This window comes from Manis javanica, unplaced genomic scaffold (genome assembly GCF_040802235.1).
Source record: "Manis javanica isolate MJ-LG unplaced genomic scaffold, MJ_LKY HiC_scaffold_30, whole genome shotgun sequence".
Lineage (NCBI taxonomy): Eukaryota > Metazoa > Chordata > Mammalia > Pholidota > Manidae > Manis > Manis javanica.
Window position 1 is genome coordinate 787,805 of NW_027332176.1, and position 24,400 is coordinate 812,204.

A 24,400-nucleotide genomic window follows, 5' to 3' on the forward strand; every position below is an offset into this window, starting at 1 on the left:
CTTAGAATAATGAAAGAAAAAGTATTTTCACACATTGTGATTTCAGAGTCACTTAAGAAAACTTTATAAAATTTTTCCTTTCATGCATACTTCATTATTCATCACTATGTTTTCTCTGCTGTAGCTAAGTGAACTAATGCTGAGAAAACAGTTCAAAAGTTGTTAGGAAGGACACAAATCCCTAATAACATCTTGAAGTCCATAATTGCCCTTGTTGTTGGTTAAAGTAAAGGTAAATGTTGACTATATCATTCAGGGTCACACCCACAATACAAAATTGAGAATGAGAATTCAGAGTGGAGAGAACCAGCAAAAACAGTTGTTCCCAGAATGTAAAGTGAGTCAGCAAAAAAAGTTTCCACTATGTGACATCATTCCCGTAGATGGAGATTCTGGCAACTTTAGATGGTTTTATTAAAAATATGATGATGATGATGATGATGATGATGATGGAGGGGGAAGCAGGGAAGGGAGGAAGGAAGGAAGGAAAAAAATAAAGGAAACGAGGCTGATCCCTTAGCAGTGTAAACTTCCAACAGTGAACTGCTGTTCTGTTCTACATGACTACTTCACTGCAGCCATTGACTGTGCTTCCTTTAATTTTATAATACTGAGAATCATAAGTTTTCTAAAGACAAGCTTCAGTGGTTAAAATCACTGTTGTGAAAATTCCTTCTGCTAAGAAGCAAAACTAATGGAGGCTCTTCTGTGTTTGCAGCAAAAATAGGGAAGGAGCATTCACATGCAGTGTGGGATTAGAGCCTGGGAACAGATGTAGGGGAGGTCAGCTGCTGTGGCTGGGCTGTCTTGATTCTCCTGCTGAATAATTACAGCGGAGACTGGCTGCAGGTGCCAGGAGTTGGCCTCCCAGTACCTTGACCATTGCAAACAAGGAGCAGCTTGCTTTGTCTCTGGAGCAGTGCACTCTTCCCTCATGATCTGACTATGGCCGAATGGCTCCCTCAGAAACAGCAGAGGGCACTGTTCCATGGTAAACGCAGGCTCTCCTCAGAAGCTGTTTCTTTACCACAGGTATATATTGTACCCCGGAAAATTGCCAACAAGATGGGGGCAGCTCTGTGATAACAGCAAAACTGTCCCATTTTTCACAGGGTCATCAGCCAGATCTGGGTTTGAACATCAAGAGCAGATGATATAGTCTCCTACCCCAGGTGCTGAGTCACTACCTACAGTGATCATCTGCCTAATATCTTCAGAATATTTGTTCTAAGTGGAAGGATTTCCTCACACGGTCTCTGCCCTTATACGTATGCCCACCATGGAGCAAAATTCCACAGTTTGATAAATGCCAAAAAGAGATATCAATCCACAGTGCTATTTACATTAAGTTTTATAAATAAATAAATTTAAGATTCATGGAGACAAAAAAAGGACGCATGTTGCTATTTGCTGTACAGAAACTGAATCGCACCCCCCTTGGTCATGTTTATTTTTTCAAAATCCCCTTTCCTCCTGACTCTGGAATCCATCTGCCTTCCTCTTCCTATACACAGCTTTAAAAAAAATTGCAACTAAAGCCAGTCAGCTCTCCCTCTCAGACTGTATTTTCCACTCAAAAAAACCAAAGCTTAGGAGTCGACCTGTAAAATAAGCTGAGTTTGTCTGATCACACACTAAGATGTCTCAGCAGACCCAAAAATAGTTTGCCATGACACTTACCCAGCCCCTTTATAACAAACATGGTGTTAATGACCGTCAATTCCATTTATTGAGCACTTGTTGTGTGCCAGACACATCACTAAGTGTGTTTCACTTGCATTATTATATTAAAGGCTCAGAGTCTTCCAAGATAGATACTATTATGCCAGTTTACAAACACGGAAGCCAATTCAGAAAGCAAATAAACATAAGTCATGAGTTGAAAGAACCAGGATTGGTGCCTGAGCCTGGCTCCAAAGCTTCACCTGTAAAGAACCTCTATTGCTTTTTGACAGCAGACGTCAACTGGATAGCTGGCCAGGGGGAGGTGGGTATACAGTCTGGAGCAGTGGGATGTTCACCCACCTGTGAAGGGGGGAATCCCAGCCGTAGCTGCATTTATAGAATTACACACCAGAGAAACTCAGACAAATCATTGAGTTGTAGGATTGACAGGGAATTTAGAGACTGTTAGTTCATTCAGGCCCAGTAAGATACTTATTTACACCCCCCTCAAAATCATATAACTTGCTAGTGACAGAATCAGGATAAACCTGGTCTCTTGACAAGTCTTTTTTCAGTAGCCCTTCTAGTAAACCAGCATTACCCAACTCTTTATGCTGGGGCACTAACATAATGGAGATTTTGTTGCAATTGTTAATTAAGCCCAAACCAATTGTACCCTCCTGTCTACTAAGGTAAAGTCATAATTCTTACCTCTGGGGAAATAAACTTCATTTCTCTCCCTGCTTCTACAGAAACTAACTGGGGACGGGGAAAAAAGAAAAGGTGACGCTTGGAATACATGAACCTTTTTTTAGCAAAGCACATTAATAAGTCTTGAGTTATACAAAGTGTGAACGGTAGGGGAGGATGAGTGCTAGAGTGCAAATGCTCTTTATAATAATAAAATACAAGAAATTTTTGTCACATCTGAGAAGAGGAGAAGCAGGAGAGAAAGCTGAATAACAAGATGAAACACTGACATCCAAGTTGGTAGACACGGACCAGAGAATTCCTGGAAAAAAGGAAGGAGCCAATATTCAATTTTAGATTATTTTCTAAGTAGTACTGCAATGTATGCTCCCATGCACTTACTTCAGTCAACAGTAAACTCTACCACACACAGTTGTAGATATTTGACCCTACAAGTTGCCTTTTATTGTCTCTTACAATTGAATTTGGGAGAAAAGTAGCAGTCATGCCTCAAGTTTGAATGAATGTTGGATTAGAAATAAACAACCCTAAATTATTTAGTGGAGAGGTAATTAGGATAAAAGATTGCAGAAACAGGAAAAGAACAAAAGGTAATCTTAGCTAGAATTCAAGAATGTGGAGGCTCCTGGTGACACCTAGATTATAGAAGAATCTTCTACATTTCTTCTTCCCTCTTACTTCTCTCTAAAGAGATGAATGGCAAGGAGCTTTCCCCTAAGTTTTCTTCTAAACACTTTATGATTTCAGTTCTTACATCTAAGTCTTTTGAATTGATCCATTTTGAGATTATTTTTGTGTATGGTGTAAAATAAGGGTCCAATTTCATTCTCAGGCATGTGGATTCCAGTTTTCCCAACACTAGTTATTGGCGATACTATTTTATTCCCATTGTGCATTCTTAGGGCCTTTGTCAAAAATTAGTTGACCATATATGTATGGGCTTAATTCTCAGTCCTCTATTCTGGTCCATGGATCTGTGTGTTTTTATGCCAATAACTTATGGTTTTGATTATTACAGCTTTATAACACTGCTTGAAATGAGGATGTGTGATGCCTCCAGCTTTGTTCTTCTTGCTCAAGATGGCTTGAGTTATTTGGTGTCTTATGTGGCTCCATATGAATTTCAGGATTGCTTGTTTCTTTTTCTGTAAAAAACGTCATTGGAATTTTGAATAGAGATTGCACTGAATCTGTAGATTATTTTGAGTATTAATTCTCTAACCCATAAACATGAGTTTACTTCCATTTAACAGTGTCTTCTTCAAGTTCTTTCATCGCTGTTTTAGACTTCAGAGTATAGGTCTCTCTCCTCCTTGGTTAGATTCATTCCTAAATAGTTTATTCTTTTTGACGTTATTGTAAATGGGACTGTATTCAAAATTTCTTTCTCAGTTCATTGTTAGTGCATAAAAGTGCAATTGATTTTGTATAATGCAACTTTACTGAATTTAGTTTAACAGTTTTTCGGTGATATTTTTAGGGTTTTGTGTACATAAGATCTTGTCACCTACAAATAAAGATAATATTTCTTCTACCGTTCTGATTTAGATTCCTTTATTTCTTTTTCTTGCCTGACTACTCTGGCTAGGACTTCCAGTACTATGTTGAATAAACGTGGTGAGAGTGGGCACATTTGTCTTGTTACCGATCTTTAAAGAAAATCTTTCAGCTCGTCACCCTTGAATATAATGTTAGCTGTGGACTTGTCATATTGGCCTTTATTATGTTGAGGTACATTTCTTTCATACCTAATTTGTTGAAAATTGCCACGAAAGGATGTTGAATTCCATTAAATTCTTTTTCTGCATCAACTGAGTTGATCATATGATTTATCCTTCATTTTGTTAATGTGGTATATCATATTTATTGATTGGCATATGTTAATCCACCCTTCTATCCCTGGAATAAATTCCTTTTGATCATGGTGTATGATTCCTTTAATGTGCTGTTTAATTTGGTTTGCTCGTATTTTATCAAGGATTTTTGTATCTATGTTCAGCAGGGATATTGGACTATAATTCTCTTTCCTTGTAGTGTCCTTTTCTGACTTTGGTATCAAGGTAATGTTGACCTTGTAAAATGAGAAGTGTCCTCTCCTATTCAATTTTATAAGATTTTAAGTTGATATTAATTCTCCTTTAAATTTAAATGGTTGGTAGCATTTTCCAGTGAAGCCATCAAATCCTAGGCTTTTCTTCATTGTGAAAGTTCTAATTACTGATACAATCCCCTTACTTTTTATTGATCTATTCAGATTTTCCATTTCTTCATGATTTAGTCTTGGTAGATTGTATATTTTTAGAAATTTATCCCTTTCTTCTAAGTTATCCAATTTGTTGGTATATAATTATTCATAGTAGTCCCTTTGATCCTTTATGTTTCTATGGTATCACAGTTTTAATGTCCCGTCTTTCATTTCTGATTTTATTCTAGTCTTCTCTCTCTTTAGTCTAGCTAAAGGTCTGTTAGTTTTGCTTATCTTTTCAAAAACCAACTCTTAGTTTTGTTGGTCTTTTCTATTGTCTTTCTCATCTCTTATTTCATTTACTTATGCTATTTGTTATTTATTTCCTTCATGCTACAAACTGTGGGTTTTGTTCATTCTTTTCATAGTTCCTTGAGACACTAAAAGCACAGACAGCAAAAGAAGAAATAAACAATTGGGACTACACCAAAGTCAAAAATGTGCATAGAAAGAGAAACAATCAAGCACATGAAATGGTAACCTACAAAATGGAATTACTTTTGCAAAACATATATGTGATAAAGAGTTAATATCCAGAAATTTTTCTAAATTTAAAAATGGGTAAAGGACCTGAATAGACATTTCTTCAAAAAAGACATAAATGGCCAACAGATATATGAAAAGATGTTCAACAACACAAATTATCAGGGAACTGTAAATCAAAAACTTCATACCTGTTAGGATGGCTATTAGCAAAAAGTCAAAAGTACTGGTGAGGATGTGAAGGAAATAGAACACTTGTGCACTGCTGATGGGAATATAAATTGACACAGCCATTACGGAAAACAGTATGGAGATTCTTCAAAAAAAAACTAGAACTACCATGTGATCCAGCAAACTGACTTCTGGTTAAATATCCAAAGGAAATAAAATCATTATTTGAAATAGATTAGCTGAACTCCCATGTTCATTGCATGGTATTCACAATAGCTAAGATAATGGAAACAAAACCGCAATGTCAGCCAACGGCTGAATGGATCAAGAAAACGTGGTATATACATAGAATATTATTTAGCCTTTTTAAAGAAAGAAAATCCTGCCATTTGAGACAAAATGGATGAACCTGGAAGGCACTGTGATAAGTGAAATAAGCCAAACACGGGCAAATATTGCATAATCTCATGTGCACATGGACTCTAAAAAAAGAAAAAGAAGAAAGTTGAACTCATAGTAACAGAATAGGATGGTGGCTGTCAGGAGCTGGGGTACAGGGAAAGAAGAGAGATTTTTTTAAATTCAGAAAATGTCCTCTCACATTCCTCACATATACAGCAAGTGAATCATATGGATGGTTATATAATTCCACCAGACATTAACTGTGAGGTTGTAGGGAACAGTAGTGTTAGTTTTTCTTCTAAAATTAGAATAATTTTCTCTGGTTTTTATCATTGGGTTCCTTGCTCCTGTAAAAATATTTTAATGCAAATATTTTCTTTCATCCAAAGCTCATAGTATTCATAAATATCTACTGGAGTTCTAGCAATACATCATAAGTTTTTTTAAGTTTTGTGGATAACTATAAGAAATGTTGTGCTCTACCATGACATAGTAATACTTTTTTAGAAACTTGAAAATTCCTTTCATTCTATTTTTTAAGAAAAATTTAAATAGGTTGACTTTTTCACTTCTAGAGATATCACAGAGAACCACACAATTTCAGGGCAGAATAACGATCCATATTACCTTGGGTCCCTTTAAATTCAGAACCTGTGTTCATTCAGATGTGTGTAGACTAAAGGACTGCCTTGCTCATTCCCATCTATTCATTGAAACATGGCTTAAACTCAGCTACCCTGTTATCCTCTCTAAAATCTAAGTTTTTGAAATTGCATTTTTCTAAAATATATCCTGAAAATCAATTTCTCATGAATTTATATTAGGCTTCAATGTTAATCCAAATTTTACTACATTCTCTGTAGAAAGAATATGTATTGTTTGGAGCCTCTTCTACTCAATTGATTATTCAGGAAGAAAGCAATAAATACACCTTTATCATCCTTCAGCTTCCAAAATGTGTAGGATTTTGGAACTAGAAAAAAAATCCAGGACAATTGAATACCAGAGAAGTTATGTGATTTACTTTAGTTTACATAGATAGCTAGTACTGGAAGGTAGAACTCACTGAATCATAGAAATTCAGCTATAAAAAGCAAAACATTTTTTATTATAGTAAAATACACATAACATAAAATTTACTATCAGCCATTTTTTAATGTACAATTCAGTGGTATTAAGTACATTCTTGTGTCGCCACCTACACCATCAGAACATTTTCTTTCTCCACCAAGATTTTCAGAATTCTTTTGATCTTGAAAAACTGAAACACTATGCCCAATAAACAATAATTCTCTATTCTCCCTCCTAGCCCCTGGCAATTCTGGGTGACTTACATAACTGGAATAATACCACTTTTATCATTTTGTGACTGTTTTATTTCACTTAACATAATGCTCTGAAAGTTCATCCATGTTGTAGCATTTGTCAAAATGTCCTTCCTTTTTAAGGCTAAATAATATTCCTTCTTATGGATATACCACTGTTGCTTATCTATTCATCCATCAATAGATATTTGAGTTGTTTCCACATTTTAGCTATTGTAAACAATGCTGTGAACATGGGTGTACAAATACCTCTTCAAGACCCTGCTTTCAATTATCCTGGATATATGCCCAAAAGTGGAATTGCTAGATTATACGGTAATTCTGTTTTTAATTTTAAGGACCTGTCATTGTTTTCCACAGCAGTTACACCATTTTGCATTTCCACCAAGAGTGCATAAGGTTTCTAATTTCTCCACATCCTTGTCAGCACTTGGAGCTTCTGTTAGTATTCTTTATATAGTAGCCATCTTAATGGATGTGAGGTGGCATCTTTTTGTGGTTTTGATTTGCATTTCCCTAAAAATAAGTGATGTTGACCATCTTTTCATGTGCTTATTGGTCATTTGTATATCTTCTTTTAAAAGTGTCTTTTCAAGTATTTCATCCATTTTTGAATTAGGTTATTTGCTTTTCTGTTGTTGAGTTTTAGGATTCTCCATATATTCTAGGTATTAATCCTTTTTCAGACATATGATTTGCGATTTTTTTTTCCATTCTGTGGGTTGCCTTTTATTCTATTAACAGTGCCTTTGATGATAAAATTTTTTAATTTCCTGAGGTCCAATTTCTCTTTTTCCTTTTGCTACCTGTGCCTTTGGTATAATATCCAAGGAATCATTGCCAAATCCAATGCATTGAAGCTTTTTTAGTACATTTTATTCTAAGAGTTTTACAGTTTTAACTTTCACGTTCAGGTCTCTGATACACATTAAGTTAATTTTTGTATATGATGTTAGATAACAGTACAACTTCATTCTTTTGATATTGTGTAACTGGTTTTCCAGGCATCATTTGTTGAAAAGACTGACCATTCCCCATTGAATGATCTTGACATTCTGACGAAAATTATTTGTGTATCTATTCACAGATTTCTGGGCTCTCTCTTCTGATCCATTGGTTTATATGCATGTCTTTATGCCAGCACCACACTGTTTTCATTGCCATAGCTTTGTAGTAAGTCTTGACATCAGGAAGTGTAAGTTCTTCAACTGTGTTGAAAATTTCTCAAGATTATTTTGGCTATCCACTGTCCCTTGAGATTCCTTATAAATTTTAGGATGGATTTTTTTTGTGTGTGTTTCTCAAAAACAAATCATTGGGATTTTGGCAGAGACTGCATTGAAGGTATAGCTCTTTGGGCAATAATTGGCATCTTAACAGAATTTATGAACATGAGATGTCTTCCAATTTATTTTGCCTTCTTTAATTTCTTTCAGCAATGTTTTGTAGTTTTCATTGTATAAGTTATTCACCTCCTCCATTAATTCCTAAGTATTCTGTTATTTTGAAGCTATTGTAAATGGACTTACCTTATTTCATTTTCAGATTGCTTTATTGTTAGTGTTTAGATATGCAACTGATTTTTGTGTGTTGATTTGATATTCTGCTACTTTGCTGAATTTATTAGTTCTAGCATGTCTTGTATGCGTGTATGTGTGTGTGTGTCTGTGTTTGTAATCTTTAAGATTTTATAACCTATAAGATCACAGAATTTGGGAACACAGATAATCTTACTCCTTCCTTTCCCATTTGAATGATTTTTACTTCTTCTTCTTGCCTATTTCTCTGGCTAAAATTTCCATTACTATATTGAGTGGAAGTGGTGAAAGCCACATCCTTGCATTTTTTCTTATTTTAGAGGAAAAGCTTTTTCTGTCTTTCACCACTGAGAATGATGTTCTCTGTAGGTTTTTCATAGATTGCTTTTAATTCTGTTGAGACAGTTTCTATTCCTAGTTTGTTGAGTGTGTCTATCATGAAAGGATATTGAATTTTGTCAAATGCTTTTTCTGTGTCAAGTGAGATGACCATGTTTCCTTCCTCCATCCTGTCAATATAGTATATCATATTGATTAATTTTTATATGTTAAGTCATGTTTGTATTCCAGGAATAAATCCCACTTGGTCATGATATATAATTATTTCAATATGCTGTTGGATTTAATTTGACAGCATTTTGTTGAGAATTTTTGGATCACTTTCATAAGGGAAACTGGGCTATAGTTTCCTTACAGTGTCTTTGGTTTTGATATTAGGTAAATGGTAGCCTCAAAGAATGAGTTAGGAGTGTTTCCTTCTCTTCAATTTTTGGAAAAGTTTAAAAAGGATTAGTGTTAGTTCTTTCAATATTTGTTAAAATTCACCAGTGAAGCCATTGGGTTCCATGCTTTTCTTCGTTGGGACCTTTTTATTACTGATTCAGTCTCCTTTTATATTTCTTCATGATCCAGTCTTGGCAGGTTTTGTGTTTCTAGGGTTTGTTCATTTCGCTTGGGTTATCCAATTTTTTGGCATGCAGTTGTCTGTAGTATTTTTTCATAATACTTGTTATTTATGTAACATTGGTAGTAATGCCCCCACTTTCATATTTTAATTATTTGATTCTCTTTTTTTCAGTCATCTAGCTAAAAGTTTGTCAATTTTGTTGACCTTTATGAAGAACTTTTGATTTCATTATTTTTCTCTATTTTTCTATTTTCTGTTTATCTCTGCTCTAATCCTAAATCTGTATTTCACATATCAAATGGCTCACCAAGCTTCCTGTCACACTTAAGTTTGATAAATAATCTTCTACAGAGGAGAGCTCCACAGCATGTCCCTGGAAACTCCTTCGAGATTGGCAATGGCCCATATTCTACCCCAAGAAGCTCTTTCAATCTGAATTTCCAAATATATTAATGTCTACAGCTATAGGAGCCAATCTGGTTATGGGAAGGAGTCAAGTGGATGTATAAAGGAAATAGTGACTGGTGGGTGGCAATCACTGTTCTGTACATTTTCTTACCACTTTAGTAACTCATCAAAGAGAAGAAATGTTAGCATACTTTGATTCTTTTTTTTTTACTTCCCCAAATTTCAACAGGCAAAGCTTCCTCTTTTAGGCATTGATAAGTTTTTATTCCTTTTGGGGTTTGGGGACTAGCAAAGGAAAGAATAAGACTGGAAGAGTGGCCTAGGTATTAACACATTAGATATTAAATGGTGCTAGATCTTCATAAGCAAGAGCTCTCCCCACCTCTACCTATTAAAGCCTGCTACCAACACATACTATCAGTTACTTTGGAAATTAAGAGTCAAACTCTCCAGGCTTCAACCCTCTCCAGAGATACTGGTGCCAGCTACACAGGAAAGACTGCTATAGAGGTAAAGATCTTTCTTCTATTTTTGCCAGCCACTCCCTCAACCATCTTAGGACTTAAAGACATAGTCAAGAGAACATCTCTACATTGTTCTCTTCTATCCTCTTCATTCTCCCAACAGTAAAAAAAAATTCCATGTAATTTTCACTCCCCACAGGAGGTAAACTATATGGTTTGGTAAAATTATTTTGAATGTTACAACCAGATTTTCTTTCTCTTTCCTTCCTCTGATGCAGCTTGCATCCTTAGCAATAAAGGTTAGAAAATTGCCTCAGCAACAGGTCCTGGCATTTCTCACAGGTGCAATTCAGTAACTTCCACTTGTGAACTCAGTGGCTAATGCCAAATGAGATATCTAATTCATACTCCACTCTGAGAATATTCCACTGCTGTTTTCCTGCATGCAGTGCAGCCATTTTGTAGAAGCACAAGATCCTTGAGAGCCCAGCAGCGTGTGACACTGCTACAAAAAGTATTTTTATCACTATGATGCTTTGTGATGACTCAGAGAAGACATAAGAAACAGGCGAGAGATGGTAGTTACATTTATCATGGAGATCAGTTCATAACATATATAAGTATGGAATCACTATGTTGTACACCAGAAACTGATATAATATTGTATGTCCACTTCAGTTTAAAAAAAGAAGAAATAGCCTAAGAGATAGTGTAAAGGCACATTTCCAGAGACACAATCCTGGCCTGTTATGCAAACAGAAGAAAAGTCTGTACGCACTTTATCCGCAGGGTGGTGCTATCCTCAAAACAACTGCCCAAAAGGGAAACAAAACCAGTTACACTTTCCTCTCCTGAATGACAAAGCTGACACAGACAAGGCGGTGCTCAGAGGGAAGTATACTGCAATACAGACCTACCTCAGGGAAGAACAACAATACCATACCAACAGTCTAAACTCACACTTATCACTACTAGAAAAAGAACAAATGAGGCCCAAAGTCAGCAGAAAGAGGAACATAATAAAGATTAACGCAGAAATAAATAAAATCGAGAAGAATGAAACAATGAAAGCAGGAGCTGATTCTTCGAGAAAATAAACAAAATAGATAAACCCCTAGCCAGACCAAAAAAGAAAAAAAGAGAGCCTGCACACATAACAGAATCAGAAATGAGAAAGGGAAAATCACTATGGAAACCACAGAAATACAGAGAATTATTAGAGAATACTATGGAAAATTATATGCTAACAAACTGTATAACCTAGAAGAAATGGACAACTTTCTAGAACAATGCAACCTTCCAAGGCTATCCTAGGAAGAACAGAAAATCTGAACAGACCAATTAACAGCAACTAAATTGAAAGGGTAATCTAAAATCTATCTGAGAACAAAACACCTGAACCACATGACTTCACCACTGACTTTAATCAAACATTTAGTGAACATCTACTACCATCCTACTTAAGCTTTTCCAAAAAGTAGAAGAGGAAGGAATACTTCTAAACTCATTCTACAATGCCAGCATCACCGTGATACCAAAACCAGGCAAAGACAACACAAGAAAAAGTAAATCACAGACCAATATCACTGACAAACATAGATGCAAAAATACTCAACAAAATATTAGCACACCAAATTCAAAAATACATCAAGAGTATCATCCATCATGATCAAGTAGGATTCATCCCAGGGATGCAGGGATGGCACAACAGTTGAAAATCCATCAGCATCATCCACCACATCAACAAAAAGAAGGACAAAAGCCCCACGATCATCTCCACAGACACTGGAAAAGCATTCAACAAAACTCAACAACCATTCATGATAAAACTCTCAACAAAATGGGTATAGAGGGCAAGTACATCAACATAATAAAGGCCATATATGACAAGCCCACAGCCAACATCATACTTAACAGTGAGAAGCTGAAAGCTTTTCCTCTAAGATAGGAACAAGACAGGGATGCCCACTCTCACCATTGTTATGCAACATAGCATACTGGAAGTGCGAGCCACAGCAATCAGACAAAAAAAAAGAAATACAAGGAATCCAGATTGGTAAAGAACAAGTCAAACTGTCACTATTTGCAGATGACATGATATTGTACATAAAAAACCCTAAGGACTCCACTCCATAACCACTAGAACTAATATGTGAATTCAGCAAAGTTGCAGGAGACAAAATTAATCCACAGAAATCTGTTGCTTTCCTATACACTAATGATGAACTAGCAGAAAGAGAAATCAGGAAAACAATTCTGTTCACAATTGCATGAAAAATAATAAAATACCTATGAATAAACCTAACCAAGGAAGTGAAAGGCCTACTATACCCTGAAAACTGCAAGACAGTCTTCAGAGAAATTAAAGAGGACACTAATAAATAGAAACTCATCCCATACTCTTGGGTAGGAAGAATTAATACTGTCAAAATGGCCATCCTGCCTAAAACAATCTAGAGATTCAATGCAATCGCTTTCAAAAACCAACAGCATTCCTCAACAAACTGCAACAAATAGTTCAACAGTTCATATGGAACCACAAAGACCCAAACTAGCCAAAGTAATCCTGAGAAGGAAGAAAAAAGCAGGGGGATCTCTCTTCCCAACTCATGCACTGCACAACAAAGCCACAGTAATCAACAATTTAGTACGGGCACAAGAACAGACACACAGACCAGGGGAACAGAATTGAGATTCCAGATATTAACCCAAGCATATATGGTCAATTAATACATGATAAAGGAGCCATGGATACACAATGGGGAAATGACAGCCTCTTCAACAGCTGGTGTGGGCAAAACTGAACAGCTACATGTAGGAGAATGAAACTGGATCACTGTCTAACCCCATATACAAAAGTAAACTCAAAATGGATTAAAAGAAGACCTGAATGTAAGTCATGAAACCATAAAACTCTTAGGAAAAAACACAGGCTAAAATCTCTTAGACATAAACATGAGCAATTTCTTCATGAACGTATCTCCCCAGGCAAGGGAAACAAAAGCAAAAATGAACAAGCGGGACTATATCAAACTAAGAAGCTTCTGTACAGCAAAGGATACCATCAGAAGAGCAAAAAGACATCCTACAGTATGGGAGAATATACTTATAAATGACATATACAATAAGGGGTTGACATCCAAAACATATGAGGAGCTCATGCACCTCAACATTAAAAAAGCAAATTATCCAATTAAAAATTGGGCACAGACACTTTTCCAAAGAAGAAATTCAGTTGGTCAACAGGCACATGAAAAGATGCTCCACCTCGCTAATTATCAGGGAAATTCAAATTAAAACCACAATGAGGTATCACCTCACACCAGTTAGGATCATCAACATCCAAAAGACTAGGAACAACAAATGCTGGCGAGGATGTGGAGAAAAGGGAACCCTCCTACACTGCTGGGGGGAAATGTAAAGTAGTTCAACTACTGGGGAAAGCAGTATGGAGGTTCCTCCAAAAACTCAAAACAGAAATACTATTTGACCCGGGAATTCCACTCCCAGGAATCCACCCAAAGAAAACAACTTCTCAGATTAAAAAAGACGTGCACCCTTATGTGTACTGCAGTGCTATTTACAGGAGCCGAGATATGGAAGCAACCTAAGTGTCCATCAGGAGATGAATGGATAAAGAAGAGGTGGTACATATACACAGTGGAATACTATTCAGCCATAAGACATAAACAAATCCTATCATTTGCAACAACATGGATGGAGATAGAGGGTATTACGCTCAGTGAAATAAGCCAGGCAGAGACAGACAAGTACCAAATGATTTTCCTCATTTGTGAAATATAACAACAAAGAAAAACTGAAGGAACAAAACAGCAGCAGAGTCACAGAACCCGCCGCCTGGGGGCCACGTCCCACTAAACACACAGCCCACCGGCCTGCACCTCAAGGGGCCCCGCGCCCACGCCCCGCCCACCTTGACCAAGTGCAGCTGGAGCGTCACGAGCGGCCACCACCTGCGCCGCCAGTCTGCCCTCCACTTCGGAGTCGGCCACCCGCGGCGCCGCCCCACGTCCTGCCGGGGCTCTCGGGCACCGCGCGGGCTCCGCAGTGCAGCCGCCGCTGCCGCTCGGGGCGGGGCAGGGACCCCCGCGGGCCATACTGAGGGGCCTCCACCTACCCACGGCCTAGGGCCCTCACGCGCTCCCAGTACGGCCCGTTAACGGGGGTCGGCAGGCTTCGAGGGACACGGCAGCGAAGTGGTCGGCATGGCAATTCCCGTCAGACCGCCTTCAGCGGGTCCAACATCTGGTCTCCGCCAGGCCCGCCGTGCGGAGGGGTCGGCTGGCTGGGGGCGCCGGGTCGCTGCTGCGGACAGGGCCGGCGGACAGAAGAATGGAGTGGGGCCTTAGAAACCCCTCTCCTGGCGGCGCTCGCGACGCTACTGAGTACTGAGTACGGACGCGGCGGAGCCTGCAGCTACTGCGCAGCCGCCGGAAACACGTTTTTGCGGGCGCGCCCATTGCTGGCCTGCATCACGTCAGCGCTCACTCAATGGCTGCGAGGGACGCCTGTCTGGGGCGGGCCTGCGAGTGACTCCGCGCACTCATTGGCAGGCAGCGCCATCAGTCGAGGGCGGGGAGCCATTGGGCGCACACACAGAACACATTCATTCGACGACTGCGCGGTAGCTCCGTATTCAGTTCTGTAATTTTTCATTTTATACGTAGTTCTGTGATCCACTTTTGAGTTTAATTTGTGGAGTGTATAAGGCCTGTGTCTAGACTCCCTTTTTGCACATGACGCCCAGTTTTTCTAGCACCATTTGTGGAAAAAATTAACTTTGTTCCATTGTTTTACTTTTGCTCCTTCGTCAAAAACCAGGTGACTAAATTTATGGGATCTGTTTCTGGAATTTTATCATGTTCCACTAATCTATTATCTATTGTTTTGCCAATGCTAAACCATTTTGATTACATAGCTTTATAGTAAATCCTGAAGTCAGGTAGTGTCAGTCCTCCAACTTCATTCTTCTTTAATATTGTGTTGGTTGTTCTGGGTCTCTTGCCTCTCAACATAAACTTTAGACCCAGTTAGTTAATACCCACAAAATAATTTGCTGGGATTTTGATAAGGAATGCATTAAATCTTAGATCAAATTGGGAAGAACTGATATCTAGACAATATTGTGTCTTCCTATGTGGATACATGGACTATCTCTCCATTTATTTAGTTCTTTGATTTCATTCATTAGAGTTTTATGGTCTTACTCATACAGGTATTAACCATATCTTGTTATATTTATATCTAGGTATTTCATTTTCAGGTTGCTATCGTAAATGGTATTGAATTTTAAATGTTGTATTCTACTTACTTGTTCCTGGTATCTAGGAAAGTCCCCGAGTCCTGCCTCTTAACCTTGTGCACTGCCCCGTGCTATAAACTCCTTAGTAGTACCAGGAGGGGTTTCTTTGTTTATTCCTTCAGATTTTTCTACACAGATAAAACACAAAGACAGGTAATTTCTTCTTCTTTGCCAGTCTGTATCTTTTATTTGTTTTCCTTGTCTAATTGTATAAGCTAGAAATTCCAGTACCATGTTGAAGACAGGTTGTGGGAGGAGACACCCTTGCCTTGTATGTAATGTGAGATTGAAAGCTCTGAGCTCCGCTCCAAGTTAATTTTGTATCATTCCACCATTTAAATGGTGCTTCCTACAATTTAGAATTTAATTGTTCCACATTTAATCCCATTGATTACATGTCATGTATCCACACATTCCTTTATATATTGTGGATTTTGAGTTATTCTCATAACCTTCTCTGAATAATGGTTTACTACAACCACACTTTTAGGGTGTTGATTGTATTTGTGGTTATAGGACAGCTTATGCTTGAAAACAATCATTGAATTGTATATTAAGCCTTAGAGAATGTATTGTGTATAAATTATGCAGCAATGAAAGTGATTTTTAAACTTGAATAGAGATGTATTTCATATTTGTCTGTGTGTGTGTGTGTGTGTGTGTGTGTTGCAGGTAGAGATCGATTAGGAGAAGCGTGGCGAATGGGGAGATCACGGCGAGACGATGTCTGTCTCTTGGCCGTGCCTAAGGACAGACTTAGACATCTGATGGGGACCAGAAGTCACAGGAGCAATGTTCACAGTTACGGTGCCTTCAGCACTTTTGTTAAAATGGAAAACAAAGAATTAGGGGAAAACGCACACATACAAAAATATTAACTTTTCCCTCCTGATCCTTGATGCTGTCCTCTGTCCACTGAAGCTCCTGAAGCCACCAGGAGAGGAGAGGAGAGGAGACTAGAACCGTAGTGATAAAAACAGAAAATTAAACCAGCCAATGCCAAGTAAGTGAGCAGATTCCATATTTATTGTTCAGTTGAGGCAGCAGTCTGCAGTATCAGAAGTTGCCTAAGGACATAAGGTCTGCTGTGGAATTCCCAGAGAAGACACAGATAAGGCGAAGATCAATAACTGGAGTTTAGGGAGATGATTTGGGCTTCTGGACACCAAGGTAGGGAGATCTTCCGACTGCAGCTCAAGCTTTTGCCCAGACCTGTCTGCACTCAGGGGGCTCAGAGGAAGAGGAGGTCAGGTCGGCTTCAGCAGCAGCCTCCAGAGGACTGACCCACATCCTCTCCGCAGCAGCTGGAGGCCCCCGAGGACTGGCTGCAGCAGTCAGCAGGTTTGTGGTGCCTGCAGTGGCAGAGGGCCCTGTGGAGCCTGTGGTGGCTCAGAAAGCAGCCAGAGCCCACAGAGCTGGGGCCACAGCAGCTCCCTAGGCTGGGACCACAGCAGTCCCCTGAGCTGAGGCCAGAGCAGCCTCCAGAACTGCCACTACAGCAGGAAGAGGCTGGAGGGCACTTTGGGAGACACTGGGGGGCATTTAGGGTCAGGGAACTTAGGAGGGGGCTGGCAGTGCTGCTGGATCTCCTGGAGGAACATCTTGGTGGGCAGGGTACTAGAGCTGGTGTTAGTATTAGTGTTACGGCTATGTCTAGGGCCTGTGTTAGTGCTAAGTCTAGGGTTAGGTGTAGGTTTAGTGTTAGATTAGTACTAGGGTTACATTTAAGATTAGGACTAAAACTAGGTCTTGGGTTAGGTATAGGGCTAGGTCTAGGCTTCAAGTTAGGGTTAGCATTAGGCCTTGGCCTTGGCCAGGGTTTATGGGTAGGGTCAGAATTAATGTGAGGGTTAGGGTTTGGGCTAAGCTATGGCTATGGCTAGGGTTAGGATTAGGGCTAGGTGTAGGATTAAAGTTAGAGTTAGGGTTTGGGTTAAGTTTAGAATTATGACTAGGGCTAAGAATAGGATTAGGGCTAGGGTTAGTGTTAGAGTTAGGGGTAGGGATTGGCTTTCAGCTGGGTTTAGGGTTATGTTTAGAGTTAGAGTTTGGGTTAAGGCTATGGCTAGGAGTAGGATTAAGATTAGGGCTAGGACTAGAGTTAGGGTTAGTGTCAGTAATAGGTTTCATGTAAGGGCTCTAAGGTTAGTGATAGGGTTACGGTTAGCATTCGGGTTAAGATTAGGGCTATGACTAGGTCTAGGGTTAGGGTAAGGATTAGGATTTAGGCTTGAAGTTTGGGTTAGGGTTTGAGTTAGGTTTAAAGTTAGGTTGAGGTTGATGGTGAGGGTGAGGATTAGGGTTATGATTAGGGTTTGGTTTATCTTCAGGGTTAGTGTTAGTGGTAGGGGCAGAATTAGGGTTAGGCTTAGGTTTAGGGTTAAAGTTAGGATTTGTGTTATGTTTGTAGTTAGGGTTAAGGTGACGGTGTGGGTGAGGTTTAGGTTTGGGATTAAGTTAGGGTTAGGTGTTCGGGTATGTGTAAGTGTTTTGTTGGGATTAGGTTTAGTTTGAAGTTTAGGGTTCAGGTTAGACTCAGTGTTAGGTTTATGTGTAGGGTTATGGTTATGTTTAGGTTTTATGGTTAGGTGTAATGGTGGACTTTAGTAGTAGACGTAGGGTTAGGCTCATTAGTATTAGGTTTAGGGTTATGGTTAGGATTAGTTCCTGACCTGGGTCTTGGGTTTGTGGTAAGATTAGTGTTAAGATTAGTGTTTTGGGTAGGGGTAGGAGTAGGCGTAGGTTTAGGGTTAATTGTTGGTTTACCATTAGGGTTACAGTTAGGTTTAGGGTTACAGTTAGGGTTAGGGTTAGGTTTAGGGTTACAGTTAGGTCTATGTCTATGCCTAGGGTTAGGGTTCGGGCTTTGGTTCGGTTCAGGGTTAGGCTTAAGTGTTGCTTCACAGTTAGGTATAGGGGTTGGGTTAGGGGTACTGGTAGGATTAGGGTTAGGGTTAAGGCTACAGCTTGTTCTAGGGTTCGGTTTGGGGTTAGGTCTAGCTTTAGGATTAGGATTAGGGCTATGTATTGGGCTATGGTTAGTGTTCTGTCTAGGTCTATGGTTAGGTTCAGGGTTAGATTTAGGGTTAGGTTTAAGCTTAGGTCTAGGCCTGGAGCTTGGTTTAGGATTAGGATAAGGTTATTTTTAGGTTTAAAGGTGGGTGTAGTGGTAGCCATAGGTTTAGGGTTAGAATTAGGTTTAGGATTAAGGTTAGTTTTTGGCCTAGTGCTGGGGTTAGGGTTAGGTTTATGGTTAGGGGTCGTGTTAAGTTTATGCATAGGATTAGTTTTAGGGTTAGATTTAGGTTTAGGATTACTATTATGGTTAGGATTAGGGCAATGGTTAGTGTTATGGTTTAGGCTATGGCTAGGGGTGGTGCCAGGTGACCTCAGATATTGGAACGTCCTGAGAAGTTGGGAAAAATTAGTTTAATCCTAATTGCAGGCAACCTCAGGCCACGGAATGCCCTGAAAGAGTGGGGATTCCCTCTTTCAAGGTTTTTTCATAAATGTTACAAAGGTCTAGAGTTTGAGCTTGTTACATCTTCTCAAGTATCATGGCTCTGATGTTGTTTCTTATTAATCCTGTATGTATTTTAAAAATTAGCTTCTCAAGACAGTCTTCCCTTCTTCAAAGTTGGGCAGAGTTATTTGTTTGCAGGAAAGTATGTTAAGAATCTTTCTTCTTAAACATACTCAGTTTTTTTCAAAATGAAATTTTGGATTTAAGGTGGGATCTGAACTTTTGAGCTTTATCTGATTAACTCTGAGTCTTTTCTGGCTTTCTAGTATTACCTGGTAAACTGAGTCTTTTCTGGGGGGCTTTACTGACCGTGCTCTCTTTCCACACCGCTCAGATCTATTTTCCTGCCTAACACTCAGATGGGACCGTGGCGACCCGACCGTGGTGACCCCACTCAGTACACAGCTGGCCTCCAATACCCTGTTGGGAAGGGTCTCCATCTCACCATGAATCTTGGCTGTTTCATGGAGAGTCTGAGCACTTCAGGGAGAAGCTGTTGCCTTTGGACTTGGGAACCCACAGCCCTTTCTCCCTTGGGCCCGGTGTGTCCAGCAGAACCCAGACCCCTAGAATGCAGTCCACAAAAATCAACTGGGCGGACACACGCTCCATGATGCTCCAGGAAGCTCCGCCCTGCCTGGACCCTGACGGGCAGGCCTCTCGGCAAACCGGAGTGGTGCAGGGCGGGATGCCCAACCCTCCATCATGTGCGCCCAATGGCAGGGCGCGACTAGCTGATGGACGGGTACAAGTTTGCGCGGGCTCGGCGAAGTGTCTGCCTCCTGCATCAGGAGGCGCGTCCAAAGCCACACCCACCACGGACGAAGCGGATTCGCCACGTGAGCCCTGCTCCCTGGCCACGGCCCGCTCCCGACCCAGCTTCAGCCCTACGCAGGTGACCTGTCACTGCAGCAAGTGGTGAGTGCAGCAGGGCAGTTCGGAGAGCCTGGGTCATGCGGTTGGATGGAAATCCTGCTGTCCTTGCCAGGCACGCATGCCGGCTCGCAGGGGCGCAGGTGAACCTCGAGCGGTGGGCGGGGCTCTGCGGCGGGGTCGGAGGACGCAAGCAGTGGGGCCTGGGCATGCCGATGGTGGTCCATTCTGCCTCACCTAGACTCGCTGCTCAGTCTCACCATCCCAGGCTGTTGCTCCTTGGGGCCAACAAGTGCCTTCAGGCCACATGTGGGTGTCACTGTGGCCATTGCTTTGGAAGGCTCGCTCACCCGCCAGGGTCCTAAGGTTCCTGCTGAAGGCACCCACACCAACCGAGTCTTGTGTTTAGGAGGTAATTGCACGCTGCCCCTGCATACGCACTCTCTCATTAAACATCACAAATCGTGAACACTCCAGCAGGTGCCCCAGACCTTTTTTTTTTCTACCATCTTTGTTTCTTGTTTCTTTTTTTTTTGGTCACATTAATCTACAACTACATGAGGAACATTATGTTTATTAAACTCCCCCATCACCAAGTTACCCCCACATACCCCATTGGAGTCACTGTCCATCAGCATAGTAAGATGCTGTTGAATCACTACTTGTCTTCTCTGTGTTGTACATCCCTCCCTGTGCCCCCACACACACTACAATTGCTAATCATAATGCCCCATTTTCCCTCCCTGTTTTCCCTCCCTTCCCACCCATCCTTCCCAGTCCCTTTCGCTTTGATAGCTGTTAGTCCATTCTTGGGTTCTGTGATTCTGCTGATGTTTTGTTCCTTCAGTTCTTTTCTTTGTTCTTAGACTCCTCAGATGAGTGAAATCTTTTGATACTTGTCTTTCTCCTGGCTTATTTCACCAGACATAATACCCTCTAGCTCCATCCATGTTGTTGCAAATGTTAGGATTTGTTTTCTTCTTATGGCTGAATGATATTCCACAGTGTGTATGTACCACATCTTCTTTATCCATTCATCTACTGATGGACACTTAGGTTGCTCCCATTTGTTGGCTATTGTGAACAGTGCTGTGATAAACATAGGGGTGCACATGTGTTTTTCAAACTGGGCTACTGCATTCTTAGGGTAAATTCCTAGGTGTGGAATTCCTGGGTCAAATGCTATTTATATTTTGATTTTTATGAGGAACCTCCCTACTGCTTTCCACAATGGTTGAAATAATTTACATTCCCACCAGCAGTGTAGGAGTGCTCCCCTTTCCCAGGCCCTTTTTCTTTCTTACCTGTTCCCATGGGCCCATCACTCCTTATGGTCTTTTCCTGCTAGTCTGTCTGCTTAACTGGAACTTTCTCCCCCAGCTAACCTCCCCATGTGCCCTATTTTGTACAAAGTTCTTAGGTCAACAGTGCACCAGGGGGTTCTCTAACTTGTGCAGGAGCACAGGCCAGTCCACCAGGTTAGGGAGTTCTTTCTCTGCCTGCTTGTCATCCTGTACCTGGAGTGGTGCCCAGCATGCAGTTGGTGCTCAGTAAATGCTTGTTTCATGCACCAACATGGCTGATGGCACCCAGAGCTGGTTGTTGGCTGGCACTGGACTGCCCGGACACTCCACTGTGTGCTCCACTGTGGCCAGACCTGTTCTTGTCAGGAAGGGAACTGGCAGCCTCAGCTGGCAGGGCCTCCAGTTCAGGCTTTGTGCCTACCTAGCAACTTCTAATTTGTGTGTGTGATTTGCAAGCTGCTCTCAGCTGTCATCCTTGTCTTTGGGGGAGGCCTGCTCCCCGACTCTTTTACACATTATATGCAGCTGGAGGAGAGACCCCACTCCTAACCCTGGCTGGAAGCAGCTGTGCCACCATGCTTGCTGAACCCCCGTTACCTGGATGTTATGGCCCATAAGCCAGGCAGGAACCGGGAGCTCTGGGGCCTAGGAATGGATGAGTGCTGCTTACTTGCAGGTGGGACAGGAGACTTCCACATTGCTTCATACTGTAGCGCCTTGAGGATGATGGAATATAAGCTCGCGATGGTGGGTGCTGCGGGTGTGGGGAAGAGTGCCCTGATCATCCAGCTCATCAAGAACCACTTCGTGGAAGAGTATTACCCCACCATCGAGGTGCATGGGGCTGCTCCTGTCTGTCCCCAGCCCTGAATCCTGACCTGGGCTTATCTTCTGCCTGCTCCACGGGAGGGGGTCCCCTCACGGTGGGACATGGAAGGAGATACAAGGAAACAGTTGGCAGGTGAGTGCCCCATGCCAGGAGGGGAAGGGCCCTTGAGCAGTGTCCTCCCACAGGATTCCTACCGGAAGCAAGTGGTCATAGATAGAGAGCCATGTCTGCTGGACATCCTGGACACAATTAGCGAGGAGGAGTACACCTTCATGCGGGACCAACTCTTGTGCACTGCGGAGGGCTTCCTCTGCATCTTTGCCATCAACAACACCAAATCCTTCGAGGACATCCACAGATACAGGTGAGCTGACCCCAGGCCCTCAGAGGTCCTGTCTTATGTATGTCCTGGGTGCAGCTGTGCCTGCACCCCACTAACCAGCACACTGTCCTCACAGGGAGCAGATCAAGCGACTGAAGGACTCAGATGATGTGCCCATCGTCCTAGTAGGGAACAAGTGTGACCTGGCTGCACGCACTGTGGAGTCTCAGCAGGCACAGGACCTTGCCCGAAGCGACGGCATCCCCTACATAGAGACATCGGCCAAGACACGCCAGGTGAGCAGGCTCCGCACCCAACAGCTAGCCAAGGAACAGCCCCACCCCGCCTGGACAGTGAGCAGAGCCCATTGCCCCTCTACCTTGACACAGGGCTGCTGCTCTGGCTCTGGCTCCAGGTCCGGGACCCTCTGGGACCCTCCAGGACCCCTGTGACCCAGCAGCCCCTTGTGCTCTAAGTCTCCCTGGATGGCAGGGCAGCAAGGGAGGCCAGGGCCGGGGTCTGTGCTGACAGCTGCTAGGGGAGATGGAGGTCCCTGGAGAGAGCTGCCCTGAGCCAGGCTGGAGCGGGTACCCTGGGGCGTCAGACCCTCTGCCTCCAGAGAGTCCTGTGGTCCCTTTGGCCCTGACCCCTTAGTGGGCTGTGGTGGACAAGGGTGGTGGCTCATACAGGAGCTGGGTACAGGTGGTCAAGCTTGGAGCCAGACCAGCGGCTGCCCTATAGTCCTAGGGTGGTCATAGGGTTGTTCTGTGAGCACCTGGCAGTTTGCAGATAGTGGGAGGGACCGGGAAGATTCCTGAGCCTTCCCCCTTCCAGGGCGTGGAAGATGCCTTCTACACCCTGGTGCGTGAGATCCGGCAGCACAAGGCGTGCAAACTAAGCCCACCGGACGAGGGCAGCCCGGGCTGCAAGTGCCTGCTCTCCTGACCACGCTACATGCACTCCTGCTGTGGATCCGTGGTGCCCACACTGGATGCAGACGCCTGATGCGGGAGGAGGCATTGGTGGAGGGAGGAGAGGGAAGGAAGGGCTGCTGAGCTTGGCGGGAGTGGGGGTGTTGGTGAATGGCAGACCTCGGGGATGCTTTGCATAGTAAATTATTGCAATAAATTATTTGATGGTGTTGACCCTGGTATCTGGCCGAGGATGGGGGCTGTGGTACATGTGGCCTTGCATGGGCAGCTGGCAGGACGGTGCTCAGGAGGCTTGGGTGCCCCCAAGTTGGAAGTCTCCAACCCTGTGCCACTGGGGTTGACTATAAGGCGTTTGGCATCTTAACACAAAAAATGCTTTATTGACATTAATCAGTAGTGGGTGGTTAAGAGGAAGGGTGGTCACTCCCCACTTGGAGAGAGGCCTAACTGGGGAAACCCCCAAAACCCCTGGAGGGCAGGGAGGGGCTCCACTACCTTAGAGTTTTTTTCTGGGTGGGATCCTGTTTCCTGAGTTTTAGGGGCCCTGGAGGCAGTTGTTGCTGGTAATGAAAGGCCCTGCTTATGGGGTCCAAGCCTGACATGGAGCAGAGGCCTGCCCCAGAGGTGCCAAATGGCTGCTCAGGGCTGGTGTCCTGGCTGAGTGTGTGTGTGTGTCCAGCCCTCCTGCCCCTACTGCCCTCTCACTGGGTGGTCTGTTGCTCCTCCCATAGCTTCCTCAGGTCACCGGTATGGCCTTGTGGGGTGTCCACAGGCCCCAGGAGCCCACATACTGCTCTGCCTTGGGCCCAAATACAGAACTGGCCACAGGCAGCTCAGTCCCCTCTGTGTGCATCCTGATTGCGGGCTTGTTTGTGGTGCACCTGCCCTCCCAGGCCCTGGTTCAGGCCTGGCCAGGCCCTTCTGGGTCAGGGACTTGGTTCGTGTGAGGGGGACACCGTCCACAATGGTCAAGGG

The 24,400-nt window shown here is 42.3% G+C and overlaps 1 protein-coding gene and 1 long non-coding RNA gene across 4 annotated transcripts in view; one reads left to right on the top strand and one right to left on the bottom strand.

Moving 5' to 3' along the window:
- Positions 1 to 14,754, bottom strand: part of LOC140847665 (uncharacterized) — a 40,598-nt gene extending 25,844 nt beyond the window's left edge. Inside the window, exon 1 of the long non-coding RNA XR_012127665.1 lies at positions 14,458 to 14,754. This is a non-coding gene — a long non-coding RNA (uncharacterized lncRNA). The remainder of the gene's footprint in view (positions 1 to 14,457) is intronic.
- Positions 14,755 to 19,936: 5,182 nt separating this feature from the next.
- Positions 19,937 to 23,524, top strand: LOC140842982 (GTPase HRas-like). Of its 3 annotated transcripts, XM_073228383.1 has the most exons (5): positions 19,937 to 20,083; positions 22,019 to 22,176; positions 22,357 to 22,535; positions 22,630 to 22,789; positions 23,328 to 23,524. In XM_073228383.1, exons 2-5 carry the CDS (start codon positions 22,066 to 22,068, stop codon positions 23,436 to 23,438), a joined length of 561 nt encoding a protein of 186 aa, XP_073084484.1. In that variant the 5' UTR covers positions 19,937 to 20,083; positions 22,019 to 22,065; the 3' UTR covers positions 23,439 to 23,524. The 3 variants fall into 3 exon arrangements, with proteins under 3 accessions (XP_073084484.1, XP_073084483.1, XP_073084485.1); XM_073228382.1 differs by lacking the exon at positions 19,937 to 20,083 and having other exon boundaries at positions 21,836 to 22,176; XM_073228384.1 differs by lacking the exons at positions 19,937 to 20,083; positions 23,328 to 23,524 and adding an exon at positions 22,883 to 23,086 and having other exon boundaries at positions 21,836 to 22,176.
- Positions 23,525 to 24,400: the final 876 nt, after the last annotated feature.

Coding starts and splice junctions, on each gene's coding strand:
- LOC140842982 (XM_073228382.1), top strand. CDS start 21,949: ATGGCCCATAAGCCAGGCAGGAACCGGGAGCTCTGGGGCCTAGGAATG. Junction 22,177..22,356: donor AGTATTACCCCACCATCGAG/GTGCATGGGGCT, acceptor GTCCTCCCACAG/GATTCCTACCGGAAGCAAGT. Junction 22,790..23,327: donor CATCGGCCAAGACACGCCAG/GTGAGCAGGCTC, acceptor TCCCCCTTCCAG/GGCGTGGAAGATGCCTTCTA.